The sequence below is a fragment of the Notolepis coatsorum genome, assembly GCF_963971535.1.
Source record: "Notolepis coatsorum genome assembly, chromosome: 1".
Lineage (NCBI taxonomy): Eukaryota > Metazoa > Chordata > Actinopteri > Aulopiformes > Paralepididae > Notolepis > Notolepis coatsorum.
This window is the reverse complement of record NC_140165.1, coordinates 273800168-273821755: the sequence shown is the minus strand read 5'-3', so window position 1 is coordinate 273821755 and position 21588 is coordinate 273800168. Positions and strand designations below refer to the sequence as shown.

General features: G+C 46.5%; 1 protein-coding gene across 2 annotated transcripts in view; it reads right to left on the bottom strand.

Moving 5' to 3' along the window:
* The window catches only part of tyw1 (tRNA-yW synthesizing protein 1 homolog), a 444264-nt gene that overhangs the window by 169559 nt on the left and 253117 nt on the right, over positions 1-21588 (bottom strand). For both annotated transcript variants that reach the window (XM_084324651.1, XM_084324652.1), the window contains one exon: positions 19050-19185. In XM_084324651.1, coding sequence (XP_084180777.1) covers positions 19050-19185 — 136 coding nt within the window. The remainder of the gene's footprint in view (positions 1-19049; positions 19186-21588) is intronic.

Genomic DNA, 21588 nt, shown 5'->3' with positions numbered 1-21588 from the left:
GGAATATTCTCTTTGGGGTACCTCCTAGGGAAGGTAAACACTATATGACATCAATACTGCTTTGATCCAACCTTGATTTCACACCGATCGCAACGTTTGTGTAACATTACTCCACAATGTATGCCGTTGGTGACGATCAAAGCATAAAAAAATTACCCCCCCCCCCTTTTCATGCATTCATGATGAAACATAATACCTATTATATACATTGTATTTGGAAATAGTATCGTGTCCAGAAACGCCAACAGTTTTAGTGAAATTCACGTTTTGCTGCATATTGCCGTTTTCTGGGATTAACCAGGATCACTCTAAAACTATACTTATATTCACCACGGTATATCACACGGGAACGTATGGATGCATTTATTTTTATTTTTCACATATTGAACAATAGATAGTTTATGTCAAATGGGCCATAGTATTGTATCCATAGCTATAATATAGAATATAGATATAGCCCTGCAAACACCGCCATTTATTCCTATCTCTTTGAGCGTTGGCGTGGTAGGAACAAAAGATGCTCAAGTCCGTGGCGTCCAAAGAGTTAAAGGAACACGGCAACTTTTTGGGAAATCTCTGTGCATGCATTAGGCTTAGGGAACAGCCACACTGTTAGCCTAGCTTAGCATCATTCACTGGAAGTAGTTGTGCCAGTGTAGCCTAGTTCCTAACAGTCACCCCCAATACACTCCAAATCTTTCCTGTAAATAATAAACAATAATAATTAGACATTTTCGTTTTCTAAACAGATACATATACTCAGAAATAGTTTTTGCCGAACCACTGCTGCCTGGGCGCAGTGATTTCATCACCTCAAAAGCCCTGTTGTTTTTTGAAAAACGGAAAACAAAAATGTCAATTTCTTTTTTCATGTGGTAAATACACAGGTCACAACATGTTTACAGGAACATTTTGGAGTTGTATTTGGAGTGTATTTCGTGACTATTGGGAACTAGGCTACACTGGCACACCTACTTTAGGCTGTTCCCTAAGCCTAATGCATGCACAGAGAAGAAAAGGGTATGTATCTGCTTGTCTAACTCCAGGGTAGATGGCAAAAAAAGCTAATTTCCCAAAAGGTTGGTGTGGTCCTTTAAATGCAGTACGGGCAGTAGGTGACAGTGAGGGCATTGTGCTCTGTGATGTGACAGAGTGGTTTCATGCTTGTTTTAAAAGCTCTGTTTATATCCAGCACCCCACTTCACACTCACTCCATTTCACACATTCACACACCTGGGAGGCTTGGGAGCTGCCATGTACGACCACAGTCTGAAACTGTAAGCCACTGAGCAGCTCCATTAGAGCAGTGTGACCACAGTCTGACTCTGTAAGCCTGAGCAGCTTATGGTGCACGGATGAGCTTGCCTAGCTGTTGGCCAAATAGACCTCTCCCACGAGTTTTAAACCAGGCTAGGTTATATCCGGATATCTTTCAACTGAACGCACAGAGATAATTGGTATTTCCCCATTCAGCTGCAGGCTATTTCCTAATTTCCCTACGTGGACATGTTTACATTTACATTTACATTTAGTCATTTAGCTGACGCTTTTATCCAAAGCGACTTACAAGTTCTGTGCGACAAGACAGCAAGAAGGGTATAACTCTATCAGCTGAGTAACAATGTTCATCAAAGTGTTGCGTGTTACAGTGTAGGTTAGTTTATTAGGACAAGTGCATGACATTAAGGTTAGTCGGGGTTAGATTTTTTTATTTATTTTATTTTTTTTATCATTTCAGATAATGGTTGAAGAAGTGAGTCTTTAGTCGACGGCGAAAGATTGGACGGGATTCGGCTGTCCTAACTGGGATGGGTAGTTCATTCCACCATTGTGGGGCAAGGACTGAGAATAGGCGGCTTCTCTTTGATGACCCTCCGGGAGCTTGGATAGGAGTAGATCTGAGGCGGCCAGAAGATGCAGAGCGTAGGGGTCTTGAGGGTGTGTAGTTAGAGACCATTGACCGGAGGTAGGCGGGAGCGGTTCCCTTTGCCGCACGGTATGCTAGGTCGAGGGCCTTGAAGCGGATACGTGCAGCAATGGGGAGCCAGTGCAGGTCCCTAAGAAGTGGGGTGACATGGGCCGACTTCGGTAGGTTTGAGATCAGGCGGGCCGCTGCATTTTGAATGAGTTGAAGAGGCTTGGTGGCAGTGGCCGGGAGGCCAGCTAGCAGTGCGTTGCAGTAGTCGAGGCGGGAGATGACTGTTGATTGGACGAGGAGTTGGGTGGCTTCTTTTGTCAGGAAGGGGCGTATCCTTCTGACGTTGCTCAGGAGGAATCTGCAGGTTCTGGTTGTCGCTGCGATGTGAGCAGAGAAGTTCAACTGGTCGTCGAGGACAACACCAAGGTTCTTGGCGGTCGGCGACGCGGTCACAGCTGCATTCTCGACTGTGATGGAGAGGTCGGTCAGGGGGGAGGATTTGGCCGGCAGGTGGAGCAATTCTGTTTTGCTTAGGTTCAGTTTGAGGTGGTTGGTCGTCATCCAGGCGGAGATGTCGGACAGACAGGCCGAGATCCGCTCAGAGACGTGGATATCTGAGGGAGGGAAGGAGAGGAAGAGTTGAGTATCATCGGCATAACAATGATATGAGAAGCCATGAGACGTGATAATGTTACTCAGTGATTTAGTGTAGAGGGAGAAGAGAAGGGGTCCTAGGACCGAGCCCTGGGGGACACCCGTCCGGAGGGGGCGGGTGGCCGACAGAGTCCCTCTCCATGACACTTGGTAGGAGCGGTCATTGAGGTATGATGTCAGCCATGTCAGCGCAGATCCAGCCACTCCCATTCCTGCGAGGGCCGCGAGGAGAATCTGATGGTTGACTGTGTCGAAGGCTGCAGATAGATCTAGGAGAATCAGGACAGAGGAGAGGCCTTTCGCTTTTGCTAAGTGAAGTGCCTCTGTGACCGCAATGAGGGCCGTTTCTGTGGAGTGGCCAGTCCGGAAGCCAGACTGATTGGGGTCTAGGAGGTCATTCTGTAAGAGATAAGCAGTAAGTTGGTTGGATACAGCACGTTCAAGTGTTTTAGAAAGGAAGGAGAGAAGAGAGACAGGGCGATAGTTGGCTATGATGGTGGGGTTCAGGGTTGGTTTTTTTATGAGGGGCATGACTCTGGCTTGTTTTAGGGAGGTGGGGACCACCCCCGAGTTGAGTGAGGAGTTGACATGTTGACATGTGTGACCAGGCACAGACCTTAGGTCTTGTTGAGCAATCTTCAAATTTTATTTTTACATGATATGAAAGTACAGGTTCATACCTTCAAAATAAGCCATCACTTGTACAAATTGGGGGCGGATACTTTTCAATCTATGTCTTATTAACCAAGATGATACCACAATAGCTTGTTTAGAGCTTCAAAGGCTTAAAGTGGTTTCTCTTAACACTTTCTTCGCCAGGCTTATGTACATCATTATACCATCCTGTGCCAGCTCTATTTGTCTATGGAGAAGTTCCCCTTCTTTGCAGGGCTATAACTTTTTAAATTGTATTGCTAAATTGACATTACTATGGCCCATTCAACATCAAGTATTTATTGTTCAGGGTGTAGCAACGTTATACTTTTTCAATCACATATTCATACTAAAATACGGTCTAAAGTATAAATATGTTTTTATCGTTTTCTGCAGCTTTCTGCAGAACGTGATTTATAGCCCTAAATGCATTATATTGATGATTGTATACAGTTTGATAGCGATCGGCACGAGATAAAAAATTTCAAATGGACGTGCTTCTAGAAGTTACTACTTATCATCTGATGTTGACCGGATGGGGGGGGGGGGGGTCGTTTATAATTCCGTGGCCAACGTTAGATGATTCATCTAGTGTGGGTGATATGATCATTAGAGCAGTTTGTATCGAACCCGGTAAAAAAAAACACTGAAACTCACCCCAGTCTCCTCGGGCCGTTGGGCGATCAGCCTGGAGCAGAAATATTCCTATTATGGGATGTTGAAATATGCGATCCATCTCCAGGTTGTATAATAGTATATACGTCCAAATCATGTTGTTTATCGAGTTATTGGTAACGGATTGCTATCCATTGTGTCTAGCTTGAGTCCCGGGACCTATAGCGAGTGATCGGACCGAATTTGAATGAGCACCAGTTTCCGTTTCCGGTTTCCGGTTTGGGCGATCCGCCGATCGGCCACCAGATGGCGCTCTTGAACCGTTGGAGAGTTGAGAGGGGATCAACAGTAGATCTCAAGTCTCTGCGGGAGAAATATGATTGCGATCACAGATTTTTGAAATATTGATCTCAATGACGTGTTACGGTGTCATTGGCAGAATTAGCATGGCGGGGAATGACGAGTTTAGGTGTCCTTGGCAGAGAAAGTGTTAACGATGCATGCATGTAGTACTACTTTACCCACATTGCAACACACCTAACCCCTTCCACACCTAACACCTTCTCCAGGTGAGCTGCAGTTTAAAAAAATGGTGAGTGAATAAATGTATATATAAATGTATGTATGATGGTATAAATTAACGTAAAACTCCCAGGTGTGCACCCTTGGTTGCGCTACTGAAACAGTAAGGGAAAGATGAATAATGGTGAGATTTTTTACATACTCGGAACAAACAGAAGGGATTGGGTAATATGTGTGTGTGTCTGTGCGTGTTTGTGTGTGTGTGTGTGTGCGTTCGTGTGTGTGTGGTGTGTGTGTGTGTGTGTGTGTGTGTTTGTGTGTGTGTTTGTGTGTGTGTGTGCGCGCTGCCCGCATTCGGTGCCTGGGCTGCTCCGGAGAATAATGTGGTGTGTGTCAGGGCTCAAGACTAACACCGTCCCCTCGTCCCGGGGACTATCAAATATTTTTTGGGACGAACACAAATCCTCACCGGGACACAGTGGGGACGAAGAGGATTTATTTGGAAAATGTCAACTGCGCCGACTGTCAGTGCGCATATCACTGCACTGGCAAATGGTGCGCATCTTCTGAGTGCTCGCTTTGTTGACATTGACAGTGCCACGAGAGCACTGCACAAGACCCGCGGACATATAGAATGTTTAATAAAAGTTCCCGCGGTACTGGCCAACCCACGAACATATAGAATGTTTAATAAAAGTTCCGTCAAGGGAGCACTCGCAAACAGATAACGTTAAACACAGCAGAAGATGGAACACAGACAGACTGACCAACGGGGAACTGCATCCAACCCTAGTACAACCCTCGAGTCTAAGGTAAGGACACATTTAATTCACAGAGGTGTAATGTTAGTCTATTGGAACTGTATACAGTAGTTAGCTTCTAGTTAGCGTTTTAGCTATATAGCTACTTGCTAGCTAACGTTAGTCCTGTGTGTGTGTGTGCGTGTGTGTGTGTGTGTGTGTGTGTGTGTGTGTGTGTGTGTGCGCGTGTGCTCAAAGCAGCCCGCCCCATGTTAGCTAGGTGTATCTGTTATATTGAGGAGGCTTGACAACCGAGGTTCAAAGTTAACTTCACATTTATTGGCTGTTGGTTTACATGTCGCTACGAAAAAAAATCACGCAGCTCATATCTATGCTCTAGTCTAGCTTACAACTGTGTGTCTTGGCTTCCTGCCTGGTGTGACATCACACAAGTACGGAATCCACGAGGCTCAAATGTCTGTTGTAATGACTATGCTGCCACCGAAGATGTTCAATTTGGAATAAATATGGCTGAATGGACACACTTGTATTCCTTACAGTATCCATGAAATTGGACACTTTGACTCCCTTAGATATGTCAGATGATTTCTGTACTTTTCACTACATGTTTTATTACTTCTTAAACTATCCTATCAGTCCTTAAACTAATAGAGTTACAAATATCCATAATAATCTACAAGACATCATTAACACTAACTATATATATATATATATATATATATATATATATATATATATATATATATATATATATATATATATATATATATATATATATATATATATATATATATATATATATTAGTGCTGTCAGGCGATTACAAAAAATGTATCTAATTAATTACAGGATTTGGATGGCAGAATTCAGAATTCTGTATCTACAAAACCTTCTGTTTAATCATCTTCCATCTATTAATTTGCTTAGATCTTTCAGGTCTGGTCAATTTGAGCATAGTGTAAAGATAATTTTTTTTTTTATTGATATTCTCATTTGGTTCATTAATTTACTCAGGCCTAGTAACAGACACAGTATTTCTGACACTGGGAATACATTCCCTGAGATCCATAGATGTCCCTAGAATCAGATACCAAGAACATGCAAATGGACCATATAAAATGTAAATGTGTATTCTACGTTCTTATGGAATGAATGAGATAAAAGAAAAATGTAATACATTTATTATAATTTTTTTGTAATAAATTTTGCGTTAATTTTCATAACGCGATAATTTGCTATGTAATTAATTAATCTAATTAACGAGATAAACTGACAGCCCTAATATATATATATATATATAGTATATAGGGCTGTCCCCGACTAAGGATTTGGATAGTCGACTATGATTGGCCAAAATTTGCCGTTAGTCGACTATTAGTCGACAAAAAAAAAAAAAATATATATATATACTATTTTATTTATTTTTATTTTTTTATCATTCCATTTGGGCTGTGGGGGGTGCTTAATGTCTGAAGGAGTCGACTGAAAGCTTCTTGTCCTCTGCAAAAGCATGCAAGTGGTCCACTGATGGATACATCTTGATATTTGTCTAGTCTAGTGTGTTCATTAGATGGGTGAAATCCTCTTTCAGTGCCTCTGTGCCTGTTTTCGTAGGCAGGTAGCCTCTGGTATGCGTGCCATTAGCGTTAGCCACGCTTCTAGGCCTCTTTTCTTTTGGAAAGAATGATAAAAAGAAATTGTAATAATAATATATATATATATTTTTTTATTCAACTAAGAGGTTGGCAGTCGACTACGGCTCCTTTCGACCGATTAGTCGACTAATCGACTAATAGGGGTCAGCCCTAATAGTATATATTTTTTTTTATCATAATGATTCTTGTGAAATAAGTTGCCTTTTGACTAAATACATTTATTTTCTCTTTCTCTACAGAAACAAAGACTGAGGCAACTGAGACTGAGATTTGATGCTTGCTCTCATTCATCACTCTCACACACACACACACACACACACACACACGCACGCACACACGCACGCACGCACGCACGCACGCACACACGCACACTATTACTGACAATAAAATAAGAAAGGTCTTTCAATATTGTTATTGCTTTGGTTGCTTTTGACACCATAGCCCATGTGCTGCACACAGCAGCATCACACCTGGACAAGAGGCAGGGGAACTATGTGAGAATGCTATTCATCGACTACAGCTCGGCATTCAATACCATAGTCCCCTCCATACTCATAGCCAAGCTCAGGGACCTGGGCTTGAACTATGACCTCTGCCAGTGGGTCTTGGACTTCCTGACGGGCAGACCCCAGGTGGTGAGAGCAGGCAACTGCACCTCCTCATCCATCACCCTCAACATAGGGGCCCCCCAGGGCTGTGTTCTGAGTCCCCTCCTCTACTCCCTGTACACACACGACTGTGTGGCTCAGCGGAGTAGCAATACAATCATCAAATTTGCTGACGACACAGTGGTGGTGGGCCTGATCTCTGCCAACGACGAGAGGGCCTACCTGGAAGAGGTCAAGGTCCTGGCGGGATGGTGCCAGGAAAACAGCCTCTCTGTTGTGAAGGATCAGATTAAACCGAATATATATATTTATTTATGGATATATATTGAATAGTATTTGTATATCGTTTGATATCCCTTGTATATTCCTTGTACATATACACGGAATATCCCTTTAGTCTACTATAGCCCATAATAGTTCATTCTCTTATTGGACAAGGACCTGGCGCCAGGGGACAAGCCCCTTGGAGCCAAGTTCAATGGTACCGACGAGACATGTCTCTACTAGCCCCGGCTCTGCGCAGGAATACGGCTACCGAAAAGAGAGTGGCACTATTTGTTCACCGTGCATATAAATATGGCGCAAGTAAATGTAGAAGACCCTTAGTCCTTTACCCTTCTACCCAACTAAGTAACAGAACGTGAAGCCTCACCCACGATACCGCGTGCGGTGTAGTATGGCCTGTTTGGCCTTAGAATAGCATTGAGACCTCGTGCGAATTAATAACTGAATTGTCATAGTTTGGCACTGTACCGTCGAGTGCGACGTATTTCTATTAGGTTAATAATAGTCTATTATGTATGGTGCATCGTGCGGTTAGAGTTCTAAAGTGAGCAGCATCCCCATCGCTTCCTCGTGTTATCTAGAGTCTTATCCAGGTTGGGCAGACCACACGTGGCGCTTTCATCCGAGGAGTTCTAGGCGAGGACCGAGTGGACCTGTACATTGGATTACCTACCCGACGACTGCTGAGCCCTATGCGGCATGGAATATATATTTGCTTTGGCACTATGATTTGTGGAGCGGATAATCGCCAACACCGGTGAGTGTTGGATTTACCCCGAGAGGAGTCAAGGTGAGACGGCGCTCAGACCAGACTGAGGTCGCCTCGCTTCTTCTTCATTGTGGACCTATAGCTACAGCTGCAGCTACAGCCTACAAGAGAGCCAAGGTGTATTCATCTGTGGATCAAGATTCTACTGCACTGTCTTCTGTACCTGAATTCTCTCTAGAAATCGTTGACCAGACGGGATACTGCCGACGGCTCTCCTACCCCCCCTACCGACTTACAACCGGGAGGACCCCTACAGTATATCCCGCTATAATCATTAAGTGTGCCATCGTTATAATTCCCTAAGAGCCAGGTTGTATACTTGCTTCCTGCGTAACCAGAGATTGGACATTCAGTGTTGATTTGCCTACGAATACTCATTTGCCTTACAAGTGCATTCAAATCATAAATGTAATAGTAACTATTATATGTACCTTTTGCTATATATTAAATATTTGATTATTACCTTTGTGTGGACCCGATTTCATTGTGGGAAAGTGTTCATCATATTTAGATATCGTGTACTGTATGGCCAGTAGTTAAAGTACATAAAGCGGTAGTGGTTTAATGATACCATACTTATCAATACAGTCAGGGAATTGTACCCCTCAGTTACAATTGGTCCTTCGAGCCGGATGGTAATCAGTGTAATATTAATATAGTGGTATTAATATTGAAATGGCCTATGATGAACACTCCACGAAACGGTCATCCTAAAGTAGAACGCCCGCAGCGTAGACGACAGCCACCTCAGTACTTAGAGGATTACGCTGCCAGTATACTACCTAGCCTTCTACAAACGGTAAACGCGGTAAAAGTAGAAAGTAGAATTATGTCCGACCCTATCAACCAGGATACCCCGACCACAGAGGCCCTAGTGGGTTCTAATGTAACTGACCAAGCTCACGGTGGGGACCAGGAGGGAACTGACACGACTTTACCCCCCGCCAAGACCGAAGAAGTAGTCCCCCAAGAGCTCCGGGAGGAAGACAACCCTCCAGAGATGGAACTCTGCACGGAACAAGATGAGGAGAGCGCCGAGGAGATAGAGCTCCAGGACTCCCCGCAGGGGAACGCATCCCCAACGGGTACTGCCAGGAGCGGCTCACCTCAACCAGCGTCTTCCCCCAGCGAGGCGGAGAGGATGCTGGCACAGGCGTTCCTCGCCACCCTAGCAGCCTCTACGGAGCGTGATCGACTCCAAGCAGAGCGCGATCGACTCCAAGCACAGACGCTTAGTGAGCGCGAACATTCTACCATTGAAAGAGAACGCCTCCAAGCGCAGCAACGGAGCGAAGAAGAGCGCATACGTCTGGAGATGAGACGCCTTCAGACGGAAGATAATATGGTAAGAGACCACGCCGAAGCCCAGCGCGCCGCCGCCGAAGCCCAGCGCGCCGCTGCCCAAAGAGAAGCAGAGCGCGACATCGCTCTCATCCAGCGCGAAGCCGAGCGCGACAGACTACAAGCCGAGCGCGACAGACTACAAGCGCAGCTAATGGAGCAGCTGATCACCAGGGCAACACCCCCTCCCTCCACAAGGGGTTCCAGGGCCTCGTCAAGACACGGGTCAAGGGCACCCTCCCCTAACCGATTAAGCGACCCTGAGCCCGACCACCAGAGAGAGCCTACACCCCCCTCCGAACTCCTTCCCCGACCGGTCCAAGTGAGACCCAGCTACAAGGAAGGAACGGCGGACACCGCGGAGAGGCTAAATAGACGACTACAGGATCTAGAAGACCTGGCAGAGGAAGAAGAGGGAGAAGAGGAGAGTCAAGCCCGACAGCAGCACATTACTCCACAGGACCAGGAGGTCCAGTACAGCCCAGGCTATACCCCCGCGGCTCTGCGCTACAGACCCCCGACTCGATTCACGGGTGAGCATGACGCACGACCAGTCCCGAGGAATAGCACCTGGACCAGCGGGCCATGGTACCCTGCCGGTACCAGCCCACCGAGAGGCGTAAGAGGAGACTCGCCCAGGAGGCCTCTCTTCCAACGCTCACCGATGTGCCAGCCATCCACGGCGTCATACATTGGCACACCGACGTTTCCAGACTTCACCCATGAGAACCGAGCACAGTACACGGAGCTACGGATGTGCTTAGAGACAATGATGGTGGATGTAGCTGATGAACGCCACAAGTATGCTATCCTATTGAAGCACCTGAAAGTGCCCAGAGCGCACAACATAGCGCTGATCTATGCCACCTCTACTACCCCATACACAGCGGCTCTAGCAGCACTAGACCAAAGATATGGACGTATATGGGATTACGTAATACAAGAGATAAGGCATATTGACCGCCTACCCCCAGCAACAGACAATCGCTCACTAGACGACCTGTCTATCAAAGTACAATCCCTGGTAGGGATGCTGGGGGCGCAACGAGAAAAGGGTATGCACGAACTATACGCAAACTCGAACGGCGAGAGGATTTTAGAGAAGCTGCCGCCCGCCCGACAGGAGCGCTTCAGGCGGCAAAGAGACCACTGTGATCCTAACGGTCCCGAGCCATCCCTCCTAGACCTAGCCGACTTCCTGGCGAGAGAAGTCAGCAGCCTACGGCTGGATACGTTCGTGCGGAGCACACCAAGCTCCAGAGAGGGACCTAGGAGAGCAAACGATGGCCGAAGATCGGTGACTGTCATGCACCAATCAGAATCAGTACCGAGCAGCAAGAACCACAGTACCCCCTCGATGAAAGAGAAGTGGAAGATGGTGTGCCCGTACTGCGAGAAGGAACACTGGTTGTCACAATGTGACCTGTTCAAGAAGATGACCGCTGAAGAAGTGAGTCACTGGATAAAGTCCAACAGGCGCTGTTACCGATGTGCGCGCAGTCACATGGCAGCCGAGTGCCGCCTCAAGAAGAGGTGTAGTCGGTGTGACGGAGCCCACCTAGATGTCCTACACGACAGTAACAGAAGAAAGCCTGCACCATCCAGCAGCACAAAGGCAAGTGTTATGTACATTGACCCCGCTAGCAGCAGCGGCGCCCAGGTGCTCTTAAAGGTGGTCCGCGTAACACTGAGTTACCAAGATAAGGTCATGGACACTTACGCCGTCCTTGACGACGGGTCAGAGAAGACCCTTCTCCTCGCGTCCGCTGCGGCCCAGCTGGGGCTGCGGGGGAGCGAGAACCAGATGACGATTCGGACGATAAGAGATCTAAAGACGATAAAGGGCGAGAATGTCTCCTTCACTATCGCAGCAAGCGGGCAGCCAGAGAGACGGTATAGGATTACTAATGCTTTCACCAGCCAAGAAATAGGACTATCGCAGTACACCTACCCCATCGCCAAGCTGATGGATAAATATGTGCACCTGCGTCAACTCCCTATCCCGCTCATAGACGGTGCCACCCCGACCCTGCTGATAGGCTCCGACCATGCAGACCTCATAGTCCCGATAGACCGGGTCCATACAGGACCCAGAGGTTGTCCTGCAGCAGTCGAGACCCGCCTAGGATGGACATTACAAGGCCCCCTCGCCAAGTCTCTTAACCGAACAGCAGCCACTAGCTGCCTCCACTCCAGAGCGACAGAAGGAGACACCACACTCCTGCAGCATGTCGAGAGGCTATGGACACTAGAGACAATGCCCTTTAAGAACGAAAAGAAAGACATTCGTTCTAAGGAAGATATTTACGCTATAACCCTCCTCGAGCAAGGGACAAAGAGAGTCAACGTCAACGGAGTGATGAGATACGCAACTCCACTCCTGAGGCGAGAGGGAATGCCCACCTTTCACGCCACAAAAGAGGCGACGGAGCGGTATCTATTGAACACAGAGCGGCGCCTAGCCAAAGACCCCGCTCAAGAAGCTGTGTACCGCGCTGAGATTAACAAGCTAATCACAGCGGGACACATAAAGAAAATTGACATTAAAGAGGCCGATCAGACGACCGAATCATGGTACGTGCCGCACCACAAGGTCCACCACAACGGCAAGGATCGTATTGTGTTTAACTGCAGCTACCAGATCGGATCACAAAATCTGAATAAAGAGCTCCTGGCCGGCCCAACACTCGGCCCCTCTCTACTAGGCGTGCTACTACGCTTCCGCCAGGACAAGGTGGCTATCAGCGGCGACATCAAAGGGATGTTCCTGCAGGTGAGACTAGTGGAGGAGGACAAGCCCCTGCTGCGGTTCCTACGGAGAGAGAGGATCGGAGATGAGCACCCAGCCATCTATCAATGGGAAGTCCTCCCTTTCGGAACCACATGCAGCCCATGCTGTGCTACGTTTGCACTACAAAAACACGTCGCAGAGGACCCAGCAGCAGATGAAGAGGTCCGACAAAGTGTGACAAATAGTTTCTACGTGGACAACTGTTTACAAAGCGTCTCGACGCCAGAAGAAGCCGAGGCTCTCCTACTCAAGCTCCGCGCCTCCCTGATCAAAGGCGGCTTTGATCTCAGGCAGTGGGCCAGCAGCGACCCGCAAGTACTGCGCAGCCTCTCCCCCGAGGACAAGGCAGCGAGCAGCGACACCTGGATGGCGACCATCCCAGGAGAAGCCCAAGAAATGACACTAGGACTAGTTTGGCGCTTCAAAACAGACTCGCTCCATTATAGACACAAACCCCTGACCAAGGAGCAGGGAAGGTCGACGGCAATACCGACCACCAGACGGAGTGTATACAGAACAGACAACAGACAATATGACCCGTTGGGATGTATTCTACCTTACACCACCAGGGCAAAGATGATTGTAAGAGCGCTATGGGACAAGGACCAGGGCTGGGACGATCCCATACCCGAACACCTTGCATCCACATGGAGAGAGTGGGAGACGGAACTCCGCTCACTCCCAGGTGTTAATATACGCCGCAGCTACTTCCCACCCACAGTGAGGCCAGAGACATGCAAGATCGACCTGCACGTATTCAGCGACGCCTCCAAAGTAGCCTACGGTTCGGTGGCCTACTTGCGTGCCCGAGAGGAGGGAGGAGAAATACATACTGCTTTCATCCTGGCTCGCTCAAGAATAGCCCCACGAAAGCAACAATCTATCCCACGTCTAGAGCTCTGCGCAGCCCTAGCAGGAGCGCAGCTCGCCACGTTAATCCAACGTGAACTCACCATCCCGGTGCAAAGAACAATCTTGTGGTCAGACTCCACGACCGTACTCACATGGATCCGGTCTGATTCATGCAGATACAAGGTCTTCGTGGGAGTCAGAGTCACCGAGATTCAAGAGTTAACAGAAGTAGCGAGCTGGAGGTATGTGGACACCAAACACAACCCAGCTGACGTCATCACCCGGGGAATGTCCCTGGATGACCTCACCCGTCACAACCTCTACAGTGACGGACCAGAGTTTCTCAAGCTCCCCGAAGAAGAGTGGCCTACACCCACCCCACGGGAGGCGAGTAAAGAGGAGGCAGAGAACAAGAAATCTATGTTCTGTGGGTTGACACACACACTCGTCCCCACAGACCCCGATCTAGACGATTGCCTCACCCTACAGAGTGCGCAGTTAAAGACATTTCTGTGGCACCACCCAGAGGTTCAGCCTACGACTGACATTTCAGCAGCTGACTACGAAGAAGCAGAACTTCTTCTACTACAACGAGCCCAGAGAGACTCGTTCCCCGATGAGCTAGCCTGTCTACAGGGAGCAAAGCCCGTCCCATCAGACAGCAGACTGCTCCACCTAGCCCCCGAGAGCGACGCCCATAGTCTCATCAGAGTGGGTGGTCGTCTGCGGAGAGCCCCAGACTTACCGGATGACGTCAAGTACCCGATAGTCTTGAACAGCCGACACAAGGTCACAGAGCTGATTATAAAGAAATACGACGAGGATGTGCACCACGCAGGGGCAGAGAGAGTCTTCGCGGAGATCAGACGTCGTTATTGGATACTGCAAGGGAGAGAAGCAGTGCGGCGCTTCCAGCGAACCTGTCTAGACTGTCGTAAGTGGCGAGCCCAGCCCAGTATACCCCGGATGGCTGACCTACCTCCCTGTCGCCTCCAACTCGGCGACAAGCCTTTTCACTCCACCGGTATGGACTGTTTCGGCCCGCTGTATATAAAGAGAGGAAGAGGAACCGAGAAGCGGTGGGGTATTGTATTCAAATGCATGACCACCAGAGCGATACATATCGAACTCCTCCCAACCATGAGCACAGACTCATTCCTTATGGCCTTCCGAAGATTCACATCACGGAAAGGAAAACCGTCTACATTGTTGTCTGATCACGGGACAAACTTCAAAGGCGGAGAAAGAGAGCTGAGAGAGAGCTTCCAAGCTATGGGCCCAGAACTTAAGACCCACCTCGCTCCATCCCAGATTGACTTCCAGTTTAATCCCCCGAACGCACCTCACTTCGGTGGAACTTGGGAACGAGAAGTACGTTCTATAAAGACAGCCCTGTACGCCGTGCTTGGGGCCCAGACCGTGGCGGAAGAAGTCTTAATGACAGTCCTCACGGAGATCGAGGGAGTATTGAACTCAAAGCCCCTCGGTTACGTCTCAAGCGATGTAGCAGATGTCGACCCAGTCACCCCCAACACACTCTTGATGGGGCGGCTGGACCCCGCGCTACCCCAGACAATGTACAGGCCTGAAGAAGCGAACGGCCGAAGAATGTGGAGGTACAGTCAAGTACTGGCTGACAAGTTTTGGAACAGCTTCCTACTCCACTACCTACCGTCTCTACAGACCCGCCAGAAATGGGTGAAAGAGAGAGACAATTTGACAGAAGGAACAGTCGTCATGATTATCGACCAGTCACTACCCCGAGCTATGTGGCCGGCTGGCCGCGTAAGCAAAGTGATCACCGGTGCCGATGGAAAGGTCCGAGCAGCTGAAGTGCTCATCCAAGGGCGGACTTACACCCGACCCGTGGCGAGGCTAATAGAACTGCCAAGGCTCCCCGATACTATCGATGACGACCATGACCCCATGACTTTGTGAACTGACTGACCTTACAGCGGACATTGAGTAGTGGACAGTGCGGTTAATCTGTCTCTGCTTAGCTAATTAGGTGGGACTAATTAGGGGGCGGCTGTTGTGAAGGATCAGATTAAACCGAATATATATATTTATTTATGGATATATATTGAATAGTATTTGTATATCGTTTGATATCCCTTGTATATTCCTTGTACATATACACGGAATATCCCTTTAGTCTACTATAGCCCATAATAGTTCATTCTCTTATTGGACAAGGACCTGGCGCCAGGGGACAAGCCCCTTGGAGCCAAGTTCAATGGTACCGACAAGACATGTCTCTACTAGCCCCGGCTCTGCACAGGAATACGGCTACCGAAAAGAGAGTGGCACTATTTGTTCACCGTGCATATAAATATGGCGCAAGTAAATGTAGAAGACCCTTAGTCCTTTACCCTTCTACCCAACTAAGTAACAGAACGTGAAGCCTCACCCACGATACCGCGTGCGGTGTAGTATGGCCTGTTTGGCCTTAGAATAGCATTGAGACCCCGTGCGAATTAATAACTGAATTGTCATAGTTTGGCACTGTACCGTCGAGTGCGACGTATTTCTATTAGGTTAATAATAGTCTATTATGTATGGTGCATCGTGCGGTTAGAGTTCTAAAGTGAGCAGCATCCCCATCGCTTCCTCGTGTTATCTAGAGTCTTATCCAGGTTGGGCAGACCACACGTGGCGCTTTCATCCGAGGAGTTCTAGGCGAGGACCGAGTGGACCTGTACATTGGATTACCTACCCGACGACTGCTGAGCCCTATGCGGCATGGAATATATATTTGCTTTGGCACTATGATTTGTGGAGCGGATAATCGCCAACACCGGTGAGTGTTGGATTTACCCCGAGAGGAGTCAAGGTGAGACGGCGCTCAGACCAGACTGAGGTCGCCTCGCTTCTTCTTCATTGTGGACCTACAGCTACAGCTGCAGCTACAGCCTACAAGAGAGCCAAGGTGTATTCATCTGTGGATCAAGATTCTACTGCACTGTCTTCTGTACCTGAATTCTCTCTAGAAATCGTTGACCAGACGGGATACTGCCGACGGCTCTCCTACCCCCCCTACCGGCTTACAACCGGGAGGACCCCTACAGTATATCCCGCTATAATCATTAAGTGTGCCATCGTTATAATTCCCTAAGAGCCAGGTTGTATACTTGCTTCCTGCGTAACCAGAGATTGGACATTCAGTGTTGATTTGCCTACGAATACTCATTTGCCTTACAAGTGCATTCAAATCATAAATGTAATAGTAACTATTATATGTACCTTTTGCTATATATTAAATATTTGATTATTACCTTTGTGTGGACCCGATTTCATTGTGGGAAAGTGTTCATCATATTTAGATATCGTGTACTGTATGGCCAGTAGTTAAAGTACATAAAGCGGTAGTGGTTTAATGATACCATACTTATCAATACAGTCAGGGAATTGTACCCCTCAGTTACACTCTCCCTGAACGTCAGCAAAACAAAGGAGATGATTGTGGACTTCAGGAGGTCGGGGGTCAAGGACTACAGCCCCCTCAGCATCGACGGGGCACCGGTTGAGAGAGTCAACAGCTTTAAGTACCTCGGAGCCCACATATCCGAGGACTTGACATGGACCACACACATTGACAGTGTTGTGAAGAAGGCACGACAACGCCTCTACTTCCTCAGGCGCCTAAGGAAGTTCCAAGTCAGTCAGAAGATCCTTAAGAACTTCTACTCATGTACAATAGAGAGCATCCTGACTGGCAACATCACCTCCTGGTTTGGGAATAGCACTGCACAAGACCGAAGCAGACTACAAAGAGTGACACGTTCAGCCGAACGCACAATTGGAGGGGGGCTCCCCACCCTCCAGAACATTTACAACAAGCGTTGCAGGGGCAAGGCTAAGAGAATCATTAAGGACTCCAGTCACCCGAACAACTGCCTCTTTGAACTGCTGCGGTCAGGCAAGCGATACCGGAGTCTCAAGGCGAGCACAGAAAGACTCAGAAGAAGCTTCTATCCCCAGGCCATCAGGCTGCTAAACGAACAATGAACACTACACAACAACAACCATCAAACGCACATAGCACACACATCCACACGCACACACTCACTTTAAACAAACACACTGTAGCACCCACTCCACACACTTTATAGCACACACTCACTTTAAACAAACACACTGTAGCACCCACTCCCAACACTTTATATTTATTGATGAAGGATTGCACTACAACTCGTACACCTTACTGTAAATTGTACCTAAATTGTACCTCATCCCATTTCTGCTTTGCACTATATAGTACTGTACATTAGTACACTGCATAGTATTGTATATTATATGGTAACTCAGTTACGTCTATTCTGCATCGAACATTGTACATATGTCTATACTGAACACTGTGACCTCATTTTCTACTTCTAAATTACATGCTATACTATGTTATTTGATACTATCTTGTCTAGCACAGTCTCTGGAGCGTAACAGGAAGAAGCATTTTGTATGAAAGTATTCTGTACTTCTGTATGACAACTATTAAAGAAACTTGAAACTTGAACTTGTTGTTGTTTTGTTGTTAGCTGTTGATATAATGTGCCTATTGTTCAAATAAATAATTATTTCAAATAAAAATGATTATTTATTTCCTAATCATTTGAATGGTGTCTTTATGGCAATATGCGCAGCAGAATCAGGAAGCAACGAGGGCGGCGTGTCCCTCCCACGCAGACCCTCGCCACTGAGAGATTGCGCTGTTCAGGTGAAAAGATGTGACAGCTGCCTTCTCGTGTACCGGAGGGGACACGTGATGCAAGGCTTGGTCCACATTGCAGCCGACCTGTGGGAGGCATGGCCTAACAGGGTTCGAGACAGGAGAGGGTAGAATTGGACAATACGAAAAAATTGGGATGGGAGAAAAATAGAAAAATGGGAGAAAAAGTAGATAAAAAAATATATATATAAAAAGATTCAAATGTTGATTTAGAATTCGAATGCCAACGTAACGAACGAAGGTCCGGACAATCAAACGATTGGGCTCAGCCCTAACTGCCAGCCAGCCTTTATGTGACGGAGAGATACACTTTAAATTTTGACAGAGAGAAGATAATCTCCCGATTCAGATACAATTTAACACAAACGGTTCCAAAGATATTAATGTGTCTCTGCATATTTTCACACCACAAACATAGTACTGGGTTTGTTGTGCGTCTCCGTGTCCGACGCTCGAGTTGTTTTCCCTCAAAAAGAGGCATGGTGAACACAATTCAGTGCAGATGACATATTGCTGGTCTGATTATCAAGCCAGTCAACCAAACAACGTTGGGGGCCTATGTGGGGAGCGTTGTTGCTGCTGCCGTCCTCCAGTAATCCCACTTCCTTTAACGAGAATCTGCCCAACAGCCTGGGGTGTGGCCAGCAAGATCACTGAACCCCAGACAGTGGAGCTGCTCAATGATGTGTTGGGCAGCTCCCAGGAGGGTGGAGCTGTGTGAGCGTGGAGCAGGATGTTGCTGAACAAGTATATAATGTACTCAGCAAACCTAACATGGGCATTTTTTAAAGGGTTACAAAGCTTCTCTCTGATTTCCGTTCTATTCATGTTCTTATCTTTTAGGAGGGGGATATCCAGGGTTTTACTGTGGGGAGCCACTAGGAGTTTGTTGGGTCTTACCTTCTCTCCCAGTGCCCTGAGGCTGTCCAGGAAGCGTGTCCAGAAGTCCTTGAACAGCGGCCGGTCAATCCTCTTCAGGCTGTCCTTGGTGCTGGCGTCCACGCTCACGTACAGCTGGGTGACCGGCACCAAACTCCTGGACATCAGAGAGAGAATGGATGAGATGACAGTCAAACGTTGGGACATTGATAGGCATGGCTGATGATATTGTTGTTGGTGTTGTTTTTGTTGTAAAATATACTGTTTCTTTAACTTTCTGTGAACGTCTAGAAAAAAAAACTCGTCGCAATCTGAAAAATGGTGGAGCTATGGACATTATACAAAGGTAACTGTACTTAGAGTAGATTTCATTCACGGTCTTTGCTGCCCTGTAATGGGCGCTTGGTGGTACTAAATCCAGATTTAACTCTGCCATTGGAAAGAGGAGATTTGACCCGATCCATAGATGTATGAATTGGCCACAATAAGGTAATGTATAGGCCTAAAATTCTATATTCATATTTAAAATAGCATGTGTCCGGATGGCACAATTCAGTACTGTACTGTACCAACAAAAAACCCTGTAAATCATCTGCCCTTTATTAATTTGCTTCGATTTTTTTTACACTTGATCTCAATAAGGTGGCGAATGAGCTCAGTGGTCAAAGCTCTGGTCAAAGCTAGCATGGTGTTATTCACTGTCAAAAATAGGAAAAACTATGTTGGTTCATTGCAATTTACTCAAGCATAGTAACAGACACAATATTTCGGACACTGGGAATACATTCGCTGAGGTCCATAGATGTCCCTAGATATCAAGAACATGCAAATGGACCTGTAAAAGTGGAGCAATCTACCATTTACTTGGGTATGTACTTTTAGGCAAATTTTCTGAAAATATGGCTTGGGCTTAAGAGGTTAACTACAACCTGGATCATCTATGTATGAGCTTGTATTAACTACACCCTGAATCCTTTATGTATGAACGTTTATTAACTACAGAATAATGTATTACAATTTAAGGGAACTTGAACTTGAAAGAACCAGCGTGGACAAAAGAACAATTTGAAAGAGGCTGAAATAAGAAGAGGAAGCATTGGCTGGTGAATATATCCAGTCAGTGTGAGAGTGACCGTAACAATAACCATACAGCGACAGTGTGGGGGATGAAATAATAGTTTCAATTAGACAAATAAGCAAAGTGAGGAGGAGACTAGGGAGAATTTAACACTTTGTTCCAGTTGTTACTAATCCTCAAATACCGTGCGAGGAGACACGCACGCACGCACGCACACACACACACACACACACACACACACACACACACACACACACACACACACACACACACACACACACACACACACACACACACACACACACACACACACACACACACACACACACACACACACACACACACACACACACACACACACACACACACACACACACACACACACACACACACACACACACACACACACACACACACACTAATTGCTGGCTCACTGATTACATTAAAGTACAGGGAAAAATACTATTTCAAAATGTTTCCTGTGTGCACTCAACACTTTGATGAACAGTGTTACTCAGCTGATAGAGTTGTACCCTTCCTGCTGACTTGTCATATAAAACTTGTAAGTCGCTTTGGATATAATTGTCAGCTAAATGACTAAATGTAAATGTATGTAAATGTGTTACAAGGCAACATGCTGTCAGTGTTCGCTTAAGACTAGAATAGCTGGTAGACACAAGCTATGAGAGATCTGTTGTTAGTACTTAATACACAAAATCCTCTTTTTCTTGTAATCACAGCACCAGGAATTCACCATGGCATGAGTGACGAGACACCATCCCATTACAGTGGTCAAAGACAAATTGACTTACTATACCTGCTATTGATTTGCACATAATACTGACTTGCACACCACATATTGGCACATACTACACTTTAGTAAATTGTTGCTATTAATTTTTTGTTTGTATCCACTCTGCTGCACCTTTTTTATATGCTGCTAATTAAAGTCCTACTGATGAATTTTGTTAGTACTTGTATTGTTGCTGCTGCTAGGATGAGGAGCCAAGAAAGAAGAAGTGGAATGTTATGCAATGGCCAATTGAGCATGCATTTCACTTGCTGAAGGCAAAACTGAAGGGAAAATGCCCCAGGAACAAGCAGGAACTGAATACTTTGCAGTAGAGGCCTGGGATAGCATCACCAGGGATGAAACCCAGTGCCTGGTGATGTCTATGAATTCCAGACTTTGACTGCAAAGGATTAGCAACCAAGTATTAAAAGTGACACTTTTATTTATGGATTGTTAGGTTGTCCAATTAGTTTTGGTACTTAAAAAATTATGTAGAAATGTCTAGAAATGGATGTAAATACCCTTAAATTAAAGCTGAATGTCTGCACTTAAAGCAGCTCCATTGTGGTGGTTTACAGAGTCACAATTTTGAAAATGTTTATATTCATGGACCTAACTGTACTTCTTTACTTTTACTTAACCTCTTAAACGCTAGCCATATTTTAAGAAATGTTACCCAACTAAATGGA